At 45.8% G+C, this 20,387-nt stretch overlaps 1 protein-coding gene across 7 annotated transcripts in view; it reads right to left on the bottom strand.

Annotated features, from left to right (window-relative positions):
• Positions 1 to 20,387, bottom strand: part of MYO7A (myosin VIIA) — a 114,029-nt gene that overhangs the window by 52,809 nt on the left and 40,833 nt on the right. For 5 of the 7 annotated variants that reach the window (XM_071815717.1, XM_071815626.1, XM_071815753.1 and 2 more), the window contains 13 exons: positions 18,397 to 18,510; positions 17,279 to 17,431; positions 14,888 to 14,905; positions 11,967 to 12,151; positions 10,030 to 10,151; positions 8,005 to 8,147; positions 7,527 to 7,640; positions 5,596 to 5,749; positions 4,850 to 4,926; positions 3,965 to 4,084; positions 2,608 to 2,750; positions 1,957 to 2,167; positions 1,333 to 1,468 (listed from right to left, as the gene is read on the bottom strand). In XM_071815717.1, the coding sequence (XP_071671818.1) occupies positions 1,333 to 1,468; positions 1,957 to 2,167; positions 2,608 to 2,750; positions 3,965 to 4,084; positions 4,850 to 4,926; positions 5,596 to 5,749; positions 7,527 to 7,640; positions 8,005 to 8,147; positions 10,030 to 10,151; positions 11,967 to 12,151; positions 14,888 to 14,905; positions 17,279 to 17,431; positions 18,397 to 18,510 (1,690 nt within the window). The remainder of the gene's footprint in view (positions 1 to 1,332; positions 1,469 to 1,956; positions 2,168 to 2,607; positions 2,751 to 3,964; positions 4,085 to 4,849; positions 4,927 to 5,595; positions 5,750 to 7,526; positions 7,641 to 8,004; positions 8,148 to 10,029; positions 10,152 to 11,966; positions 12,152 to 14,887; positions 14,906 to 17,278; positions 17,432 to 18,396; positions 18,511 to 20,387) is intronic. The other 2 variants (XM_071815657.1, XM_071815819.1) reach the window with 1 other exon arrangement.

Raw genomic sequence — 20,387 nt, 5'->3', positions numbered from 1 at the left:
GGTAGGTAGATGACACAGTACAACATGGCCACGATGAGCCCTGCAAGCAGCCTCTGGGTTGCTGGTCTACTGGGTGTTCTTGGAGAGGTCATGGGGTTAATGAATGGGCAGAGAAAGGGGACCAAGAGAAGGAAGACAGAGGCACATCTTGAGACTGGATCAAAGTCATTGCACCCAGAAAAGGAGTATCACAGTATCACAGTATCACAGTATGTTTGGGATTGGAAGGGACCTCAAAAGATCATCCAGTCCAATCCCCCTGCTGGAGCAGGAACGCCTAGGTGAGGTCGCACAGGAATGTGTCCAGGCGGCTTTGAATGTCTCCAGGGAAGGAGACTCCACAACCTCCCTGGGTAGCCTGTTCCAGTGCTCTGTTACCCTCACTGAGAAGAAGTTCTTTCTCAAATTTAAGTGGAACCTCTTGTGTTCCAGCTTGATCCCATTGCCCCTTGTCCTATCATTGTTTGCCACTGAGAAGAGCCTGACTCCATCCTCGTGGCACTCACCCTTTATATATTTATAAACATTAATAAGGTCTCAGTCTCCTCTTCTCCAAACTAAAGAGCCCCAGCTCCCTCAACCTTTCTTCATAAGGGAGGTGCTCCACTCCCTTAATCATCTTTGTTGCCCTACGCTGGACCCTCTCCAGCAGTTCCCTGTCCTTCTGGAACTGAGGGGCCCAGAACTGGACACAATATTCCAGATGGGGTCTCACCAGGGCGGAGTAGAGGGGAAGGAGAACCTCTCTCGATCTACTGACCACCCCCCTTGTAATACACCCAAGGATGCCATTAGCCTTCCTGGCCACAAGGGCACAGTGCTGGCTCATGGTCATCCTGTTGTCCACCAGGACCCCCAGGTCCCTTTCCCCTACACTGCTCTCTAATAGGTCATGCCCCAACCTATACTGGAACTTGGGATTGTTCCTGCCCAGATGCAGGACTCTACACTTTCCCTTGTTAAATTCCATCAGGTTATCCCCCGCCCAACTCTCCAGCCTGTCCAGGTCCCGCTGGATGGCGGCACAGCCTTCTGGCGTGTCAGCCACTCCTCCCAGCTTAGTGTCATCAGCAAACTTGCCGATAGTACACTCAGTTCCCTCGTCTAAATCATTAATGAATATATTGAATAATATTGGCCCCAGTACTGACCCCTGAGGCACTCCACTAGATACTGGCCTCCAACTGGACTCCGCACCATTGACCACCACTCTCTGGCTTCTCTCTTTAAGACACTACTATGGGATACTATCCTGCTTTGACCCATCGCAGCAGCCCATCTTCCCCTGAGCATCCCCTCACACCTGCAGTGCCCCAGAAAACTGCCCCATACCTTTTGTTTCGTAGTAAACGATTCCAGCAAAGTGGTTAATGCCAAACTGCGTTTCGTAGTTATTCTTCGGGGGAATGTAGTTGGTGTTAAGCTTGTGTTGTGAGTTCAGCTTGTGTAACATGGTGGCATCTGTACCCTGTGCACACAGAGAAAGATCTGATGTTTAATCAGGGTTTGTCCCATTAAAATAATTTTCCAATAAACAGTGCATTTCATTTTTTGTCTTGGGTGGCAATGTGTATTCATTTTGAGAAGAGATGTGTTGGTGGGGATATTGCAAATGCAGAAATTTTAAAAAGGGATTAAATATCCCTGGCATGTTGCGCTATATTCAAGATAGTGCTGCAAAGGAAGTATGTTGAACATTATTTTGTCTTAAACTTTTTAACAGCTATTCTTGAGCCACTTGAAGGTATATTCTTCCACTAGAAAAGGTAACTTGTTTTAACCACAGTTGTACTCATGGAAGAAAATGTGACAGAGCAATAAAGTTGTGAATAGGTAACAAACTGGTGAATGTATATTTGGGGTTGATCAGCCCTCTCACAGGGGTGCCAGCATGAAAAGTGCAAAAGGAGTAAAAACAGGAGATTAACTGGAAGCAGGGCTGAGCCCAAAACACACCTTGGGGAACTTGCTCTCCTCATCAATGAGGGAGATGATGTTCATGGGTTTGATGGCAATCATGTCCAAGGCATCCTGGTTATCAGTGAACTCGATGTGCTGCCAGTTGATGTTCTCCAGGTTGTACTCCTCCTGCTCCAGTTTGAAGACGTGACGCACAAAGAACTGCTGCAGGTTCTCGTTCGCAAAGTTGATGCAAAGCTGCTCAAAACTGTGGATAAAAGGTCAAGGAAAGACCACTTTAGATCCAACATGCTCTATGTTTCTGTCTCTCTCCATGCTTGAAGCAGTACTCTCAGACCTCATCAACCACTCAGTAAGGTTGCTGCTGGATGAGAATTTCCTTATAGGTTCAGATAATCAGTTTTTCTCCTCCAAAACAGTGTTAAAGACATCATATGTGTGTAGCCTAAACCAATTAGTTAGAGGTTATCTGCTGTGGCTACTATGTGGCAAATACTTGAAAAACTAAAGTAAATGTGTTGTCTGTTGCAACATAAAAGTGATTAATTCTGATAATCTCTTATATAGAAAGAAGTTTTGACCAGTCCAGTCCTGTTCATCTCAGGAGCGGTGAAAGGTCTACAAGACCTTGATCTTGGGGTGGTGAAGGAGGGTTAAGACCTGGTTCTGCTTTTGCAAGCTCCATACCTGTTCACAGTGAAGTTCTCAAAGCCAAAGATGTCAAGGAGGCCGATGGATCTCCTGACACTTTTGAGTTCCTGGGAAGGAGGTCTATAAATTGCAGCATTGATCTTCTCCACGATCCAGACGAAAAGACGCCCATAAATTCCCTGCAACATCCCAAAGATGAAGCTCACTGAGTCAAGTTAGCAGTTCAGCCTGCTGGTCTGCAGCACCACTCAGAGGGCACAGGCTTCCCTGAAGCATGACGAGCAGTTGGACAGTCCCTGAGGACATGCTAACCAACATTTATGCCAGACTCTTGGCATGGTTTAAAGCTTCAAGACCCATTATGTAAATGAAGGAAAACAGACCTGAAAGCCTAGATAAAAAACAACTGAAAGCAAAATCCTTAAATTTTGTATCTATGGGCTTGCTCTACAGCCAGAGAGTCCTTTCCTTGTTTTCTAAACATCTGTCTTTACAGACCAGCAGAGCCACATTGCACGGCTAGAAAAGCCAAGGACATCTCACCTGGACAAGGAGCTGACTCAAATATTGCGGCAATGGCCGAACAGTTTGCTGATTGAATGAAGGAACTATTGCTGTTTCAGTAATTCCAGAACTGCATATTTTACAATGTTATTTATTTCTTTTGTATGAGCCACGGCAGTACCACCAGGAGTGGGAGCCTAATCCAAAGGCCCACCACCACTGTCTGGATTTGCAAGCTAGTTAGGTGTTGAACAAGCTAGCTTGAACAACCAGTTCCCTACAATAAGTGAAGGTGCCAAGTTGGCCAAAGCATGCCACCAACACTTGTTTTACAACATGCATGGGGCTGTAAACAGCACAGCAATGATGCACACTCACCTCATCACCCTTCATCACCCAAAGCCTCAGGTGATGCTATCTCTCTCTGGTGACTCCTGAACTGCTCTATCCCTATTCCTGGGATGTTCAGCTTAATTTACCACTGCAGACAAGCCCAAATCTTGAAATTCGGGTGTGGGCATTACAGGTGTTGATAGAGTTGCTCTGATTTATAGCAGCTGAGGAGCTAACCCTGAGGCTCAGGCTGTGACGTTTTCCTGAAGTTGAGGTGAAGTCATTTCAGAATGCTGGCCCCTTTAACAGGTTACCTTTGAGTATAAACAGTCTCAAATCCAGATTGCAAATTTCCTGAAGACTAGGCTAACCAGACTCCTTCCATCTCAACTCTTTGTGCATCCCTCTAAGAACATAAGTTTCAAGGCCATCTACTGATCTGAACTCACATGAGCTCAGTGAGACACTTTTCCTGTGCAGTGGATGCTCCAGTCTGAAAACTGGCAGATTTATTCAGCTTAGCAACAAGACCAGAAAGGAATGCCCTAAGATTTACCTTTACAAAAGCGTCCCTCACATCCAGTGCTTGTTCCATGCTGAGAGGGGTGGATACGGTCTCACCCCTGGTGATTATAGTCCGGCTGGTGAGGCAGTTCATCACGTCCTGAGGGTCGACCTGGCAAAGATACCACCGAACACAGCTGTTGACTCTACAGCACGAGGAGTCCTTGCAATGTCCTGGGCTACTAGCCTGAATGTTCATGGCCAGAGAAGAACTGCATAGCCCCCATGGCTGCAGGTAAATGATATGACTGTTCTTAGCTGTACATGGCAAATAGCTCAAATGATGTCACAGACATTCTTAGATAGAGTAATTAATACTTTTATACAGTGTTTTACCATGTAAAGTGTTCCTGTCACTTAATGTGAAATGTTAACGAGGAGAGGAGGCAGAAGATGAAAAAGCACAGCCTGCAAAGCTGTATCCTACCAGCACGAACGTTGCTTTGCATCCCCTTGGCCCCTTTTCACACTTCTGAGACCAACCCAGGGAAATGTCCACCCCCTAAAGTACATGAAAACAGCCCACAGACAGCAGTGGATCACACCCTGGGACCAGCAGCACCTATGGAGATGAGATGATGTCCTTGAGGAAGCTGTGTTTTCTGCTGGGGAGGCCACTGGAGAACTCTCCAGCCACTGCATGGATGGTTTGGGTGAGGATCATCTCACCTCATTTGAGCATAGATGACATCTCTGTCTTGGCTACTGTAATGAACTCCCTTTATATCAAGGAGGGAAGCACTCTCTTTTAGGGACTGAGCTCTTTTGGATGTCCTTTTTAGGATGACGTGCCACCAAAGCATCCATGGCTTTGCCACAACACTGGGAATATGGGAACAAGCCAAAAAAGGGACAGCAGCACCGCGGAGCCACTGACCTCCAGCAATGATGCTGCAGTGATTAGTGACGCCGACTGAACAACCTCACAGGCATCCAGGTTGTCATAGGTCCGAGCTGGGGGAAGAAAGGCAGAGGGAAACTCATCAGCAAGGGACACAGCTCTGCAGAAGGTGGATGGGGTGAGGGAAAGGGTCTTTCTCCTCTCTCTTGGTGTGATGGCCAGGCAAAATCTGGCCATCAGAAGGGAGAGAAAAGTTCATGTGGCTGCTGGAGTCCTGCTGATGTTTGCAAAGGACCTGTATTCTGCTCTGTCAGCCAACCTAAACGACTGATGGGGTAAATACATTTCTGGCATGCAAGTGCTTTAGGTTTCTGTCTTCCAAAGAGGTTTTTAAAATCACCGTGTCATTTCTGACAGCAGGGCAGTTTGATGCCTTTACAAAGGCATTTCTAATCACACAAGCACTTGTCAAACACTCCATTAGTCTCTCCTTGCAAAACCTGAGCCTATTGAATGGTCAGTTGCCATACTCAACATCCCTAAATTCAGGAAAGGTGGATGTCACAGAGCACGCTGCAGTCTGGCAGCCCTGCAGAGTGGACAAGTGGACTTATTCCTCCTTTCTTGTCCTTTCACACCACAATAAACACCTGGGTCCCTGGCATGGCACCGTGGCAGGTGGTCTGGTTACAGCTCTCTGTCCCTAAGCTTGGCTCCCTCCTATCATGCAGAATAAGGAGTAGAAATGCGCTGGACCATATCCCTGTGTTTTGTCATTGTACCTTCATACTGCAGGTTCCCCATGTGCAGGATGGCAGCCAGCAGCTTGGAGATCTCCCAGTTCTCCGTGTCGGTGAACATAAGGACCTTCATTGCGGAACGGATGTTGGCGTACTCCTTGCTGTCATCTCTGCCATCGCAGGTGGTGCAGTTACCCTGGGGAGGAAAAGAGGTAGCAGAGAATTCACAGATTCACAGATTTCTAAGGCCAGGCGGGACCATTATTATCATCTAGTCTGACCTCTCATATAGCAAAGGCCATACAATCGTATCCAGTAAAATTTGCATTCAGCTGAATAATTTGTGGTGAAATCAAGTTGTGTTGAACTTCCAATATGGATTCAAATTTTTCATAAAAGGAAACGGAAATAGTTTAGAAAGTGACTTGAACTACATTTCCCCACACTTCAACTCAAGTATTGCTCTATTTCTGTTTAGATTTTTTCTGACTTCTAGACACTGATTTTTGACATGGCTTTTACACAAAAGACTTCAGAGTCTGAGACTATCCCAGGGACTTTCAGGCCAAAATCAAGTCACATCCCGGGCTCCTTCAAAAGATTAATTGGCAGTTAATTATTATTTGTTTTCTGCACTTTCATCACTCATCCTCTGCACCATGACTTCTGAAATACAGATACCATAACTGGGAAAAGATTCGACTGACGTTATGAATGATGCAACAAACAGAAAACAGTGTCTCCATCTCACCTCCTTCATAGACAGGAACAAATGGAGCAGCTGCTCAGCAAAGAGCATCTGTGTGTAACCCTAAGCTATCCAGGCTTCCCCATAAATCAGCAGCTGTTTTTTTTAGGGGATGAATAAGCCAAAGATGACATTGAACCTGTGGATCTGGTTCTGTCCTTTGGTGAGCATTGATTCAGTGCTCACCCTTGTGACCTGCGCTTACCCTGCTGTCACCAGCTATCCCATGTCTGGCTGATATCAGAGCAGGAGAAAAAGCTCCCTGAAGTGGGGATACAGAGCAAGAAATAAACATACTGGAGTCTCCCACTGGTCCAGCTAGAAAGCTTGGTCCCAACCTTGCTGCTGATGGGCCAACCTTAATTACACCTGCTTCTACCACCTCTTCTGCATTGCAACACCGGTATATTGAAGGCTCCAGGGAGACCTTATTGCAGCCTTTTCATACTTAAAAGGGGCCTGTAAGAAGGATGTGGACAGACTTTTAGCAGGGCCTGTTGCAATAGGACAAGAGGTGATGGTTTAAACTAAAAGAGGGAAGATTCAGGCTGGATATGAGGAAGAAATTTATTACACTGAGGGTGGTGAGAGCCTGGCCCAGGTTGGCCAGAGAGGTGGTGGATGAACCATCCCTGGAGACATCCCAGGCCAGGCTGGACGGGGCTCTGAGCAACCTGAGCTGGTGAAGATGTCCCTGCTCATGGCAGGGGTGGCACTGGATGAGCTTTGGAGGTCCCTTCCAACCCAGACTATTCTGTGATTCTATGATATAGGGAGTGGGGCTGAAGATTTCTGGCTCTGTCAGACTTCTGGAGCAGAGACAGCCCAGCACCATATGCTGCTGAGAATGCACCATCCAGCCATGCACTCCTCCCTGTCCATTGCTGCTGCCAGGGCATCAAGTTGTATCTAACACCCTGGCTATTTCCAGACAAGTGGCATGGGTATCAAACACCAAAACCATTCAAGCGTATGTCCTGCTCCAGAGGAAGAGCGGAAATAACCTGGCCTGCACACAGGGGTTTAGGGTTTGCACTAAGACTATGAGGACTATAAGTCTTGCAGTGATGGGACAAAGTCCCACAAACCCTGTGGCTGAGACTCGAAAGGTGACAACCAGCAAAGCAACTCTTGGGCTGCAGAGAAAGCACCTCTCACTCCTCTCTCCCTTGCTAATACACTTTCACCACATCACCTCCCCAAAACCCTGCTTCACTGCCCTCACCATCGCAAGGTAGTTGTAGTCTGTGGCTTTCCCAAGACCCAGCTTCTTCTTCTGCTCCAGAGTCATTCCTCTCAGCATGCAGTAAAACACGTGGTAATTCCTCTCATCCTGAGCCTGCAGTAGAAGAACAAATGTCAGCTCTGTGAGGAGAACAGCACTGCAAAGGTTCATAGGATCATAGAAAGTCCTGAGTTGGAGTCCAACTCCTGTCCCTGCACAGGACAACCCCACAGTTCACACCGTGTGTCTGAGGACGTTGTCCAGTCTCTTCTTGAACACTGTCAGGCTTGGGGCCGTGACACCTCCCTGGGGAGCCTGTTCCAGTGTCCAGCACCCTCTGGGTGAAGAATCTATTCCTAATATCCAACCTAAGCCCCCTGGCACATCTTCCTGCCATTCCCTCGGGTTCTGTCATTGGCCACCAGAGAGAAGGTTGACCGACCAAGCGCTCCCACACCTTGTAGGTGTATCACCTTACCTGCCTGCAGACCCGGGACTTCTCCAGCAGGTACTGCTCAATCTTAGCCCCCTCGATGGCTCCCCTCTTGTTGAAGTGGATGTCGATGTACTTCCCAAATCGGCTGGAGTTGTCATTACGGATGGTCTTTGCGTTCCCGAAAGCTGTGGGGAAGAATTGCAAGCAGGTCATAGAGGATCTGATGCAGGGACAATTGTGGCTCTGATCTCATGGCTAGAAAAAAATAACCAAAAGAGTGAGGCTGAGAGGGTAAAAAGCAGCCCCAAAACCTTACCCTTAAGTTTGTCTGGCTCAATTTCATCTCAGCATGGGGAAACAGGACATACCACAAATGACTGTAATTGGAAATATGGAGAGGAGCACAGAGAAAGATGCATGGGAATGGGGTGACCTTATCCAGGAAGAAGGGCCAGGACAGCAGGATTTTGGCAGCAGATGGTGAAATACAAGAGGGCCGAGGAAGGCTGGCAGGAGGATGCTGTAGTGTGCACGGTGATGCTGAGCGGGAAATGACAGAGCTGCTGGTGAGAGATTTGGTGACTGAGAGGGAAAGGAAAGAGCTTGTCCTTTGGTGAAATATGGAGGGATTAAGCCAAATTCCAGCAGGAGACTTCTCCCTGCAAACAGACTGTGTGCAGAGAAAGGTACCCACATCCACCCTCTGTGTGGGTGCGGATGGCTGGCATGAGCACCCCGGCCAGCATGCTCTGGAATTTATGCTCCAGGATTGCTGGCGGGTGATGGAGATGCATTTGAAACACAGAAACTCTCTTCCACGCAGTTCTAGCAGTGATGAAGTGCATGTTTTTGCTCAAAAAACACGCACCATGATGGTGGTCAGGCAGCCCTGCTGTGCCCTGAGACCCCCGTTGCATCTTCATGCCATGGCTGAAGGAAACTCTGGCAGAGCACAGATAAGGAAAGCTCAGCCAGGGACTTTCTTGTCATCTCTGCTGACATTATGCATGGAAAGCAGTCAGGAAATTCACATTTCTGTTAATTCCTAGGGGGCTATTTACCAAGCAAACCACTGCTCGCTATCAGTAGTAGGAGGGGTAAAAATAATGTTATTCTTTAAGGAAAATGCTATTTTTCTGCTTAAGTATAAAAGCTACATCTGGCATCACATTGGGGCCAGAGGGTCAGATCACTTATTTAATTTACAGACATCACATTAAAACGATGGGGCTGATCACAGTAACTGCTTGCCAGTGTACCTATTAGGGTCACAAATTCTCATTATCTGGTTCTTCCTTGAACTGCCTTTATTTCTTATTCTGCATTCTGCTACCATTTGCTGATCTTGGAAGGAGAAGGTGTGGTTTGCTATTGTGTATTACCAGCACAAGGTGTTTAGTCTGGGAAGCTCTGAACAAATTAATCTCATGTTCCGAACCAGCAAAGAATAGGACTAGGATTTTTGCAGCTATGGTCAATTAAAACAAAAAAAATAGTTAATTGAATGCAGCATCCACAGGATGTTGGTGCTCTGCATTCAGTTATGACTCCAGCACGGGAAGAGGTAGTGAGATTTTATTCAAAAGAACTTTGTGTATCTGATGATCGGCATTTTTTAAATCTCAGACTACAAAGAGAATTAGGTAAAATTCAGGCTTCTGTTTTGAGATTTTTTTTGGGGGGAAAAGGTACTGATTTAAGTGGGAAAACAATATTTTTTAATTTTAAGTGAATGAAACAGTTGAAAGACTTTTCAGGTCAGCTGAAACCTGTCATTTTCAGCAAGAGTTGTCAAAAATACTAATGGAAAATTTCAGAATCCAAACCAGAGAATGTTTGTCTTGTGAAAAATAAATTCACATGGAAAAAACCAGAACATGCTATTTAAAAAATGTTTACTACATTGCTTTTGCTATTTAAAAAAAGAAAAGAAATTCCCTTTTTTTGAGACTCAAAATTCAACCCAATGACTTACATTTGGCCATATTTCGTGTCTCCTGAATCTATTTTTTTTTTTTTTTTTTTTTCCCAGTAAAAAAAAGATGCCTCCGCCATCTGAGGCCTCACCTTCTAAGATGGGATTTGCCTCCAGGACCTGCTGCTCGATCCAGGAGTGCTGACCACTGATGGCTGCCAGGAACTGCAGAATCAGCTTTGTGCTTTCTGTCTTCCCTGCTCCAGATTCGCCGCTGCAAAAACAACAGGAATCGAGGTCAGTGAAAGCTTTGCTGCACCCCTGCCAATGTCCCCTCTCTTTCTTCAAGGAACTGATGCCTCTCAGCCTTGTGTTAGCATAAGTAGGATGAGGCCAGTAAGGATGGGTTTCCAGCATCCCATGGACTGGTTGCAGGAGAAATGGTAACACACAGTACTGGACACCTTCCAGCCAAGACCCAGATTTGCTTCACAGTCCATTTGGCCCAAATGGTTTGCTTGGGTTTGGGTCTCTCCAGCAGATACCATCATTCAAGAAGGTCATGAAGCACTTTCAGACAGTGCTTTTCTAGGTATGACCACCAGACCACGAGCCTGTGGTGCAGGGGCTGGGTGGTCCCATGGGGCAGCTTCATCATCAGTCTTGAGCTACCAAAACGCACTAGAAGGCAGACTGTGAAATACTGACTTTTAGAGACTGGCAATTTCACAGGCCCACATGTCTAGGTAAGGGCCAGATAGGAGTGGAGAGGATCACAGGGCAAGGTGCAAGAGTTAGTCCGCAAAGCTTTCTCCCCACTGAAAGATGACTTCCATTATCTAGTGATCATAGAATCATAGAATAGTTTGGGTTGGAAAGGACCTTCAAAACTCATCCAGTGCCACCCCTGCCATGAGCAGGGACATCTTCACCAGCTCAGGTTGCTCAGAGCCCCGTCCAGCCTGGCCTGGGATGTCTCCAAGGGATGGTTCAGCCACCACCTCTCTGGCCAACCTGGGCCAGGCTCTCACCACCCTCAATGTAAACAATTTCTTCCTCATGTCTGGCCTGAATCTCCCCTTCTTTATTTTAAAACCATCATCCCTTGTCCTGTCACAACAGGCCCTGCTCAAAAGTCTGTCCCCATCTTTCTTATTGGCCCCTTTTAAGTACAGAAAGGCACAATAAGCTCTCCCCGGAGCCTTCTATTCTCCAGGCTGAACATCTCCAACTCTCTCAGCCTGTTCTGATGGTGCAAGAGGAAGGATTGGACAGAAATCCCTTGGTATGAGTCTATGGCCCATCTGTTATATGGCAGAGCCAAAGTAAGTGATTGAAATGGACCTTCCTGGTGTTTAGTAACCAGCCTTGGCCTGAATTGCTTCATGCCTGGCCTTGACTCTCCTCTGGGCCCTATATGATGTTTTTTTAGTCCTGCAAAATAATCATTACTGCATGGCCTTTTCAGCCCCACATGTCTCAAATACTGTGCACAGGGTGCTCCAGAATTCCGTTTTTATGAAATAAAACTTAGGGTAGACATGCCTTGGAGGGATGTGGTTTCCTGAAACCACAAAGATGGTTTGAGGGTTCAAAATAGGGCTGAGGGAAGAAAATTTGGTTCATACCACCTTTTGGGACACAGACACTGAACTATCACCATAACTGTGACCAGACATTTCTTGGTGCCCAAGGCTGACCAGTCCAGAGCGAAGCCATACAGGGAGACATCAGTGTGAACAACCACAAGTCCCATGCTCAAGCTTGTCCATGGCCCTTCCTTGTACAGGATGTATAGATTTCTGCATCTGTGATGTCTGTAGGAGGACTAAGTTTAAATTTAAAAAGGAAGGTTAAAGATGAATAGAAGATCTATTGAGTTGCAGGGCAAGTACCAAAAAGATCAATAAAGTGTCTTTACTAGGAACAGTGACTGCAAACAGAGACCACTTCTACGCTGGGAATATGTGGATAGAAGATCTAATAGGTCTTTCAGATTTCTTATTCTGTTTGATAAGCTGTTCCCCGTCAACCACGTTGCACATGCCCAGCATCCGTTTTGAGGCTATTTACAGATTCCCCGACTCACCTTATGATACAACACTGGTCCTTGTTGTTGCGCTGCATGTTGAAGTAGCAGTTGTCAGCAATTGCGAAGATGTGTGGTGGCATCTCACCGATCTTTTTGTTGGTGTACAGGCGTATCTGCTCAGGTGAGTAGATGGGTAGGAGCTGGTAGGGGTTTACTGCCACCAGAATCGAACCAGTGTATGTCTGGAGGAGAAGCACATGAAGGTTTATGAGGACAATGAGATGTGGCTGAGAGGTTTTGGTAGCTTGGGTGGAACACAGAGGCCAGAAAACTCACGGCTTTTCAAAAGCTGGATGAGAGATGATGTTCAGGTAAAAGATGCTTGTGGGGTGAAGCCTGGAGCAAAACTGGAACATAAGTCTCAAACTGTCTAAATCAGTTCATACTCAGCCTTGCTCATGCAGACCATGGATTCAAGCCTTAATTAATATTTCAGATGTTCCTCAGTTAAGCTTCGGAGTTTCAAGTGAAGCTCATATTTGCAAAAATATCACCAGAGCCAGCACATATCCATACATATTTATTGCATTGCACAAATTATGAGAAACTACAGAAGAAAGGCACCTGGAGGCCATTGCCCTATCTCAAAGCAGGACCAGCTGGATCCAAACTATTCCTGGCAGATATCTGTCTAACCTGTTTTTAAAAATCCACAACAGTCCTGCTAAGCCTGCCTATGCAATGTTATCCTCTACCATTTCTGTCTAATCAAGCCTCTCCATGCTGCAATTTAAACCTTGTTCTGTGCACATGAATATGGTCCACAAAGTCCTGACATCACCCTTCTCAGATATTTCTGAGCAATTTTTGAAAATGGCTTTTTGTCCATCCCATGTGCTCTGTGGCACTCGAATGAGCAAAGCTGTCCTGGACCTTGGGCTGCAAACCCCTTTGTGGTGTTTTGCTCTTTCATTTCTGCCCTTCCAGGAGCTGTTTCTCTCAAACCACCCACCAAAGGACTCATGACCTTTGTCATCTTGCTCAGGTGCAGCTCTGAAGTTCAGAGGCTCGGCCACATCCCAAGTTCATGGCAGAGAATAAGGATCTCCTTCCCCTACTTCTAAAAGTTAGTGTCTAGGGCAAGCGAGTCAATGGGGCTCCATCTTGGGCTAACCAAGGGACACGAGATGAAAGCTACTTTCACTCCATAACCTCAAAGGAGCCTAGTCACCTTCTCTAGGTTAACTTTTGGAGAATAAAGTTACAAGAGGGAGAGGAGTGGACAGAGAGACTTGTAGGTACAAGCCCCAGGTTGAGTTTCTCCCATTAAGTCCAGTATCCCTCAGTCATGGTGGAAAGGTCTTGAGTGCAGTGAGATGATAATATGTTTGTCACCATCTACGCAACACTTCCCACCAGCTCAGGCTTCCTGAAAGGCAGCCAGTAGGTGGCAATTGTGTCCTATAGAAGGGATGCTGAAAGCCCTTAGGGACTCATCACTTTCCAGCCTCACGGCCAACACCCGAGAGCAACTTTCTGGTCAGTCCCAGGTGAGTTTTGAATTTACTGTGGTAACTGAGAAAGGGTATGATAGTCTTCCCTGTAATAGTGTTACGTGCCAGTAAAGGAAAAAGGCACTTTAAGCCCAGTAACAAAGTTGTCACAAAGCCAAAGGGCAGAAATTGGCTGTGAAATCATGTAGACTGGATGTTAGAAGGAGAAGGTATTGAAATAAGGCAGCAGAGAAGTCCCAAACTAGCTTTCCACAGGGACAGAGCAGGTAACTCTAGTGCTTAGAGAAGGAGTGAGCTCAGTTTCTGAATGGGATCACGCCCCCAAGATCCCAAATGAACCCCAAGACTCCTTCCACTCCTGAGCGAGCTACTTGGAAGACTGTTTTCTTCTTCATAGTTTACTACAAGGTTAATTTTAGGGACATTTGACCCTCTTTTCAAAAAAACCTGACTCTTGGCAAAAGTCTCTGAAATCCCTGCATTTCAGTCACACTGATGTGCCCCAAATGCAGCCAGTGAGACTTTCAAAGGAGTTAACCATTACTTGCAGGAATGCTTTCTGGGTGCTCTCACTGACCCTTCCCTCGTGATCCACAAAACACTTCATCAGCATGAACTCTGGTACTGTTGCTTGTAGGCCATTCCTAGTTGATAAATACTCACAATTTGCCCAATTCTCAGAGTTGGTGGAATGCAAAACTTTGTCCACTTTGCTGATGAGGGGACAAAGGGCACCTCCAAGGAAATACTATCTCTCTGGTTCCTATTGCTGGGTGAAGAAAAAGCCCTCCTGTCTTGGGAAAATAAAGCTTTACTGGTAGGCGGGGGCTCTGCCATAGCTGGCCATAGGAACCACATCTCAGAGCAAATTCATCACCGCCTGCATGACCTACATTTTAATTAGCCCCAAACAAATCCTTTCTGAGCCTGCTTCCCTCGCTACCCAGAACACCATGGCTGACTTCATGTGGAATTTTATGGGGTTAAAGCTCTACCAAACATTACTGTGTTTTGCCAACACTTAGAGAGCAGCACCAAGCATTGGTTTCTTCTCCAGATAAGGAGATTTAACCTCACAAGTCCAAACTCCCCATCAGATGCTCTTGTTATTCAGCATAGTTTCTCTTAGTGCATGCAAACCAAAACAGGGGCAGTGAGCCCTTGTTTAAGTTTTTCTCTTTTTGCTGCAGAAGTTTCTTTACTTCAAGTTGAGGTTGTTGCTGAGAAGCACTTAAAGCATTAATCACATTCACAGGTTGGCGACTTTCCAGCTCTGGGAAGGTGTCACAAATTCACCATGAAGGTCTAGCTCTGCAGCAAAGGGGATGACGCTCTCAGTGCATTTGTGAAGCAGCAGCAACGGTGGTGCAAAATAAATGAGAACGGCACAATGGTGAACAGAAACAAGTGATCCGGTGGAAGGCATGACAGCGATTGCAAATGACAGCTCCAAGCCATACTTACCCTCCCACCGCAGTTTGTCTTACGAGTAAAATGTGAGGGAGAAGAAAAAGGAAAATTATATTTTATTAAAGCAGAATTACACCCTCCACAAAGCTAAGGAGATGAGGAAACAAGGGGGACTGGAGTCCCATTGGAAATGTCGCCCTTTACTCAGCAGGCTCAGAAATCCTTTTAAGCAGTGAAGTCACACTGAGCTTCACTGTCTTTAAAAGAGAGAAAATGATATCCCAGAAAAAAACACCTGAGGGAACTGGGTATCCCATACCCCAGGGGTATCAAACTCATTTTTGACGGGGGCCACATCAGCCTCACGGTTGCCTTCAAAGGGCCAAATGTAATTTTAGGACTGTATAGAGGTAGGATCAGTTACATTTATACAGTCCTTAAATTACATTCGGCCTTTTGAAGGCAACTGTGAGGCTGATGTGGCGCCCAGTGAAAATGGGTTTGACACCCCTGCCCTACCCACTGGGCATCCATACAGTACCTTGGCTTTGAAAAACTACCAATCAATATTTACCACATGCAACACAAATCTACTCCTTCTAGTGCCACCACTCGTAAAAGATGAGATCTAAAGGTGGGTTTCTGAGCCTCCAACAACTGTGTAGGTAGAGGTGCTTTATGAGCTTCTCCATCAGGCTATGTGCCCTATTTAATTTTGAGAGTGTTACTCTAACATTGAGATTGCATTAATCGCTGTGGCCCAGGATCATGGGCTGACACTCCAAAGCCATTAGTGGTGTGGAACAATCAAGCTACCTAGAACCTCTGTGATGCAAATCCCTTTGTGAGATGTAGCCAACCCTACACCATAGCTCTGTAGGACACATGGCACTGTCACCATCAGACCCAAAGAATGTGTAGAGAAACCACACGGTTACTGAGTCACTTTGTAGAATCATAGAACCAATTGATTGGAAGAGACCCTCAAGATCATCAAGTCCAACTGTCAACATAACACTGTCACTAAACCATGTCCCCAAGAACCTAATTTACAGGTATTTTAAACACCTTCAGGAATGGTGACTCCACCATCTAGTTGAAGATGTCCCTGCTTATTGTAGGGAGGTTGGACTAGATGATCTTTGAAGGTCCCTTCCAACCCAAACTATTCTATTATTCTATGATTCTATGATCTTCCAGAGTTGGGGGCAAGGGGCTGTCAACTGTATGAACAGCCTAGGTAACAGAGTGGTGTGCCCTCTGTCGCTGCCCAGCTCTAACCCAAAACCATCTTTTATTAAAGGCCCTGAACACCAAGCAGAACAAGCAGATTTGACAGATAAAATCCTGGATATGGCCTGCTATCTGATGCTCTCTGGGAAGTCAGACTGTACCACAGTTCCCTCTGGCCTGAAAATCTAGTAGTCACTAGAGTCTTTTAAAAATTAGGTTCTCAGGTGGCTTTGAAAAGGCGTTCAAAGACACAACAGGTAGTTACTTGAGTATCTGAAAACTGTAGGATTTAAAAGCAATACCAAATTTTCCATATTTGCATAGGTTCTTCGAGCACACTAGCTAGTGGCAAATACACACACACAGTCCTCACTTCTGGCCCAAGAATGTGCACCAGAGTACACAGCATATAGCACACGGATAAAACCAGCACAGAGACTTGAGTCCTGACTCTTGTCCTGCCGGGAGGCGGCCTTCAAGATGCTGTTGCAGAAAAGAGTTGCCATTCTGGCTGGCTTTCTGTAGAAGCCTGATTATCTGAATGTCTCGTTGGATTAGCAAGGCTGCACTGGGTCCACTGGGCATGATGCGACCGAGCTGATCTAAGGAAGGACACTGCTGTCTCCAGACATCAACTGTCAGGATCCCAGGCAAGACAGAGTTTATAAGTCATAAACATAGATGGGGGAGATGCTTTAAAGCTGTTCTGGGAGTTGATCCCTTCACTGTTCCCAGTTATTTCATGCACGCACCTCGTCCTCCTTCCTCCACCCCTTGAACCTCCAGCAATTGTTGTCTTCACCCACTTGGGTTGAATGAGTTGGTGGTTCAGAGGAAGAAGGCAGAAGTGCCACATCCAGTACGCAGCTGCCAAAGGTTTTTGCTTTAGGATTACTACAGCATGCAGATGGGCTGGGTTGAACTGCTCATTGTGTGTGCAGAATGTTCATGCATATCCCCAAAACTTCTACAGGGGCTACGCAAGGAGGTGACATAGACTTTGTTCATTACTTAAGACATGGGATTGTCCACTGGGGCATCCATAAACTCTTCAATGTGTCCTCTAAAGTGCAGAATCCCTCCACCACTTGGGTCCAGGTGAAAGCAGAAACCCAGATGCCCAGCTCAATCAGGATTTCCCACATGTGGGTTCCCTAGAGCTAAGGAAAGCGGGGATGCAGAGCAAGAGGTAGGGGTGGGGAGGACACTCACATAGATGAGGTGCTCCCGATAGCGGATCAGCAGGTTCCTGAGGATTCCCGCCTCGTTTAGGTCCCCCAGGCGGATCATGTCCTCTACTCCATGGATGGAGGTGGGGTGCATGGGTTTGATGTGGCTGGCATTCTGCGGGGAGATCCAGTGCTCCTGGGAAGAGAGCGAGGGCAGAGGAAGATGAACAAAATTAGATAACACTGGGATGAGAGACAGAAACAGCCCAACCCAGACAGAAAGACCAGATGGAAGAACATACATGAGAAAGCATTAGCACACAGGCCACAGCTTCTAGTATTGGACATGGCAGTGACTGATTTGAAATATTCCTAGCAGAAGAAAATATCTTTTGGTTTACTGAAGCAGTAAGAGACATGAGATGTGAGCCATCCTGGAAGAAGCATCATCCAGGGCAGCATGGACATCCAGCACATGAGGGGTGCTTTTAACAAATAGCAGGTTTCTGCCACAAAATACTGTTGAGCAGAGAAAAGATGATTTAGTAGAGGACAGAGGGATGCACAGGGGTGGTAAAATCACACTTTTATTGTCAGAGTGTCATTTAGACTGGTCACTTCTGGAGGGCTTGAAAAGCCACTACAAATTGGACACAAGGACCCTGCTGAACCATATCTCTTTCTGAAGGGAATTAAAGCATTCACAACTATATCAGGTTGGAAAAAAAAAACTGTAAAGGACAGAGAACCTCCTCTGGTCACCCTCTGCTTGTGATATAGACATTCCTTCAAATCAGCTGCCACTGCACAGAAGTAGGACTGAAGGACAACAGTGTTTGGGCACATCCCATGTTGGTAGGTGGTCAGAAGGGATGGCATAACAGCAGAGAAACATCAGGTCGAGGCGGTTTTGCTCAAACCACTATCTACACGAGCTTTGGTGACCTCTGTTATCATTGTATTCAAGAAGCTTTTCAACTCTTCTCTGCCAGTACTTCCACAAAAGTAGGGACACAACATTTTCTTGTCCTTACAAATTGAACACTAAGGCACAGTTGATTCCCAAGGATATATGAAAAGCCTGTCATCATGATCCCACGACCCCTGGCCTAACCAGGCCTATAGAGCTGAAGAAGGGTCAGCACAACCTTTGTTACGTACATTGCCTTCATCATCCACAACTTGGATCTGTCCAGAGTCACACAGTTTAACCACCGCTCCAATGGGGACATCGAATTCCCGGCCGGTTTTGAGGTCCATCCACACATAATCCCCCTGGAACCAAAGAGAAGACAGTTACACCCAGAGCCTCAGAAGGTTCAGCATCCCCTGGGATACAAGATGCTGATGTTTTGGACCCAAATCATTACTACAAATTAAATTACTTTTTTGTAAACCGTGTACCACCCCTTTTTCACAGATGCTCAGAAAAGCCCCTGCAAGGTAATAGTAGCAGGAAATGTAGCAAATTGTGCATCCACTGTACTGTCTCTCCATTTCATGAGTTCGGGAGTCGTTGTCCATCACCGACTTGCACATGTTTTTCCTGCAGATAACTGCTATCAAACATAAATTCTCCTACCTTGGAGACTGGTGAAATGGAGACAACTAAAGAAGTGTTAAGAACATACCAGAGAGGTGTGTATACATATATATATATATGTATATATATATATATATATATATATACAATTCTTCAGGAAGGCTCCCAGGTACAGCAATTTGTAGGTGGTCTTTTCTCATTTAACACTTCTCAGTGGATTTTACCTGCTGTGAGCATGTTCAGTTGCTTCCTGAAGTTGTGCTAAGCTTTAGCATCCATCATGCCAAATGAGGAGTGGCCTTTTTCTTGTTTAAAATGTGTCACCTCTTCTGTTTGAGACCTCTTTGTTTTTGTTTTGGAAGGCACAGCAAACAGTTGACCCCTATCCACTCATTCTGTGTCACTGGTGATCCCACAGACCTCTCGTCAGGCCTGCTGGGCAGGGACTATCTGCTCATTAACTCCGTGGATATTAAATTACTGGAATACAAAAAGGCTTTTAAAGAAGTTGTCTTCCTCAGTACAAAAGCAAATCCCCAAATAACCCAAAGCTAAACTCCCAAGTGGGACTCACACTCCTTGAAACAAGGCAGAATTATTTCCCACCCCTAATCTCCATGTGAAGAGGTGATAAAATTTGGAGCCACCTGGTGAAATTATTGTCAGGCATATTTACATCGAGCAAGCAAATGTATTTTTTCATGTATCTGAGTTTAATATTGTGAACTTGTAGCACCACCTAATGTGACATTCCTGGGCCCACTTGTGCCTATTAAGTACAATGCAAATGCAAAATGTACCTTCTGAAGTCCTGAAAAACTGCTGGGAGAAGGAAAAGTGAAAAATGGGGGGATCACTTAGCTCATGCTTTGATATAACCCCTTTCCTGAGCATCTACTATTGACCATTTCTGTAGACAGAGTATTTACAGATTGGGTTTCACTCAGTGGGGTGGTGAGCAACCTTCAGCTCCACTCTGGGCAGTGGGAACTGGAGACATCCAGCAACATCAAACATGACATGGTAAAACATTCACTATCCAAGTCATTGCCCACCAGGACTTCTGAGAGATACTAACCTGTGAGTGCCACAGGGATGTAAGGCAATACCCAGGGACCCACACATGGAGAAACACTACACACAAGGCATCCCCAGCCCATTTGAGGTAGACTCCATCCTTGGCAACTCTTGCTAGGTTTCATCTAGGGTATCAACAAAGTCATCCTGCTTACATGGAGATGAGGATCCAGCCTTTAGTTTGGGTTTTCTGTTCCTCAGAGGGTTGTGCTACAGCACTGTTATAAGGATCTCTACACATAATATTCAGATATTTTTCTCCTTAACTGCTTTACCCTCACATCCCGTAATTCAGTTAAAAAGAAAAAGAATAACAAAACAAAACACAAAGCTAATGTATGCAGCAAGTCATACACAGATACATTATAAATCCACTTATATTAATATTTATCTCTTAGCTCCTTTGATCCAAGACTCTCAAAGCATTTCCAAGTGTTCAGCACTGTTATCCTCCCTGCATAGTTGGGCAAATTCATGCACAGGGTGGGTAACTTGATCAAGGTGTCAGCAAGAGAAGAGCCAGGTTGCTCAG

The sequence above is a fragment of the Patagioenas fasciata genome, chromosome 1 (assembly GCF_037038585.1).
Source record: "Patagioenas fasciata isolate bPatFas1 chromosome 1, bPatFas1.hap1, whole genome shotgun sequence".
In the NCBI taxonomy this organism is placed as follows: Eukaryota; Metazoa; Chordata; class Aves; order Columbiformes; family Columbidae; genus Patagioenas; species Patagioenas fasciata.
This window is presented reverse-complemented; position numbering and strand designations above follow the sequence as displayed.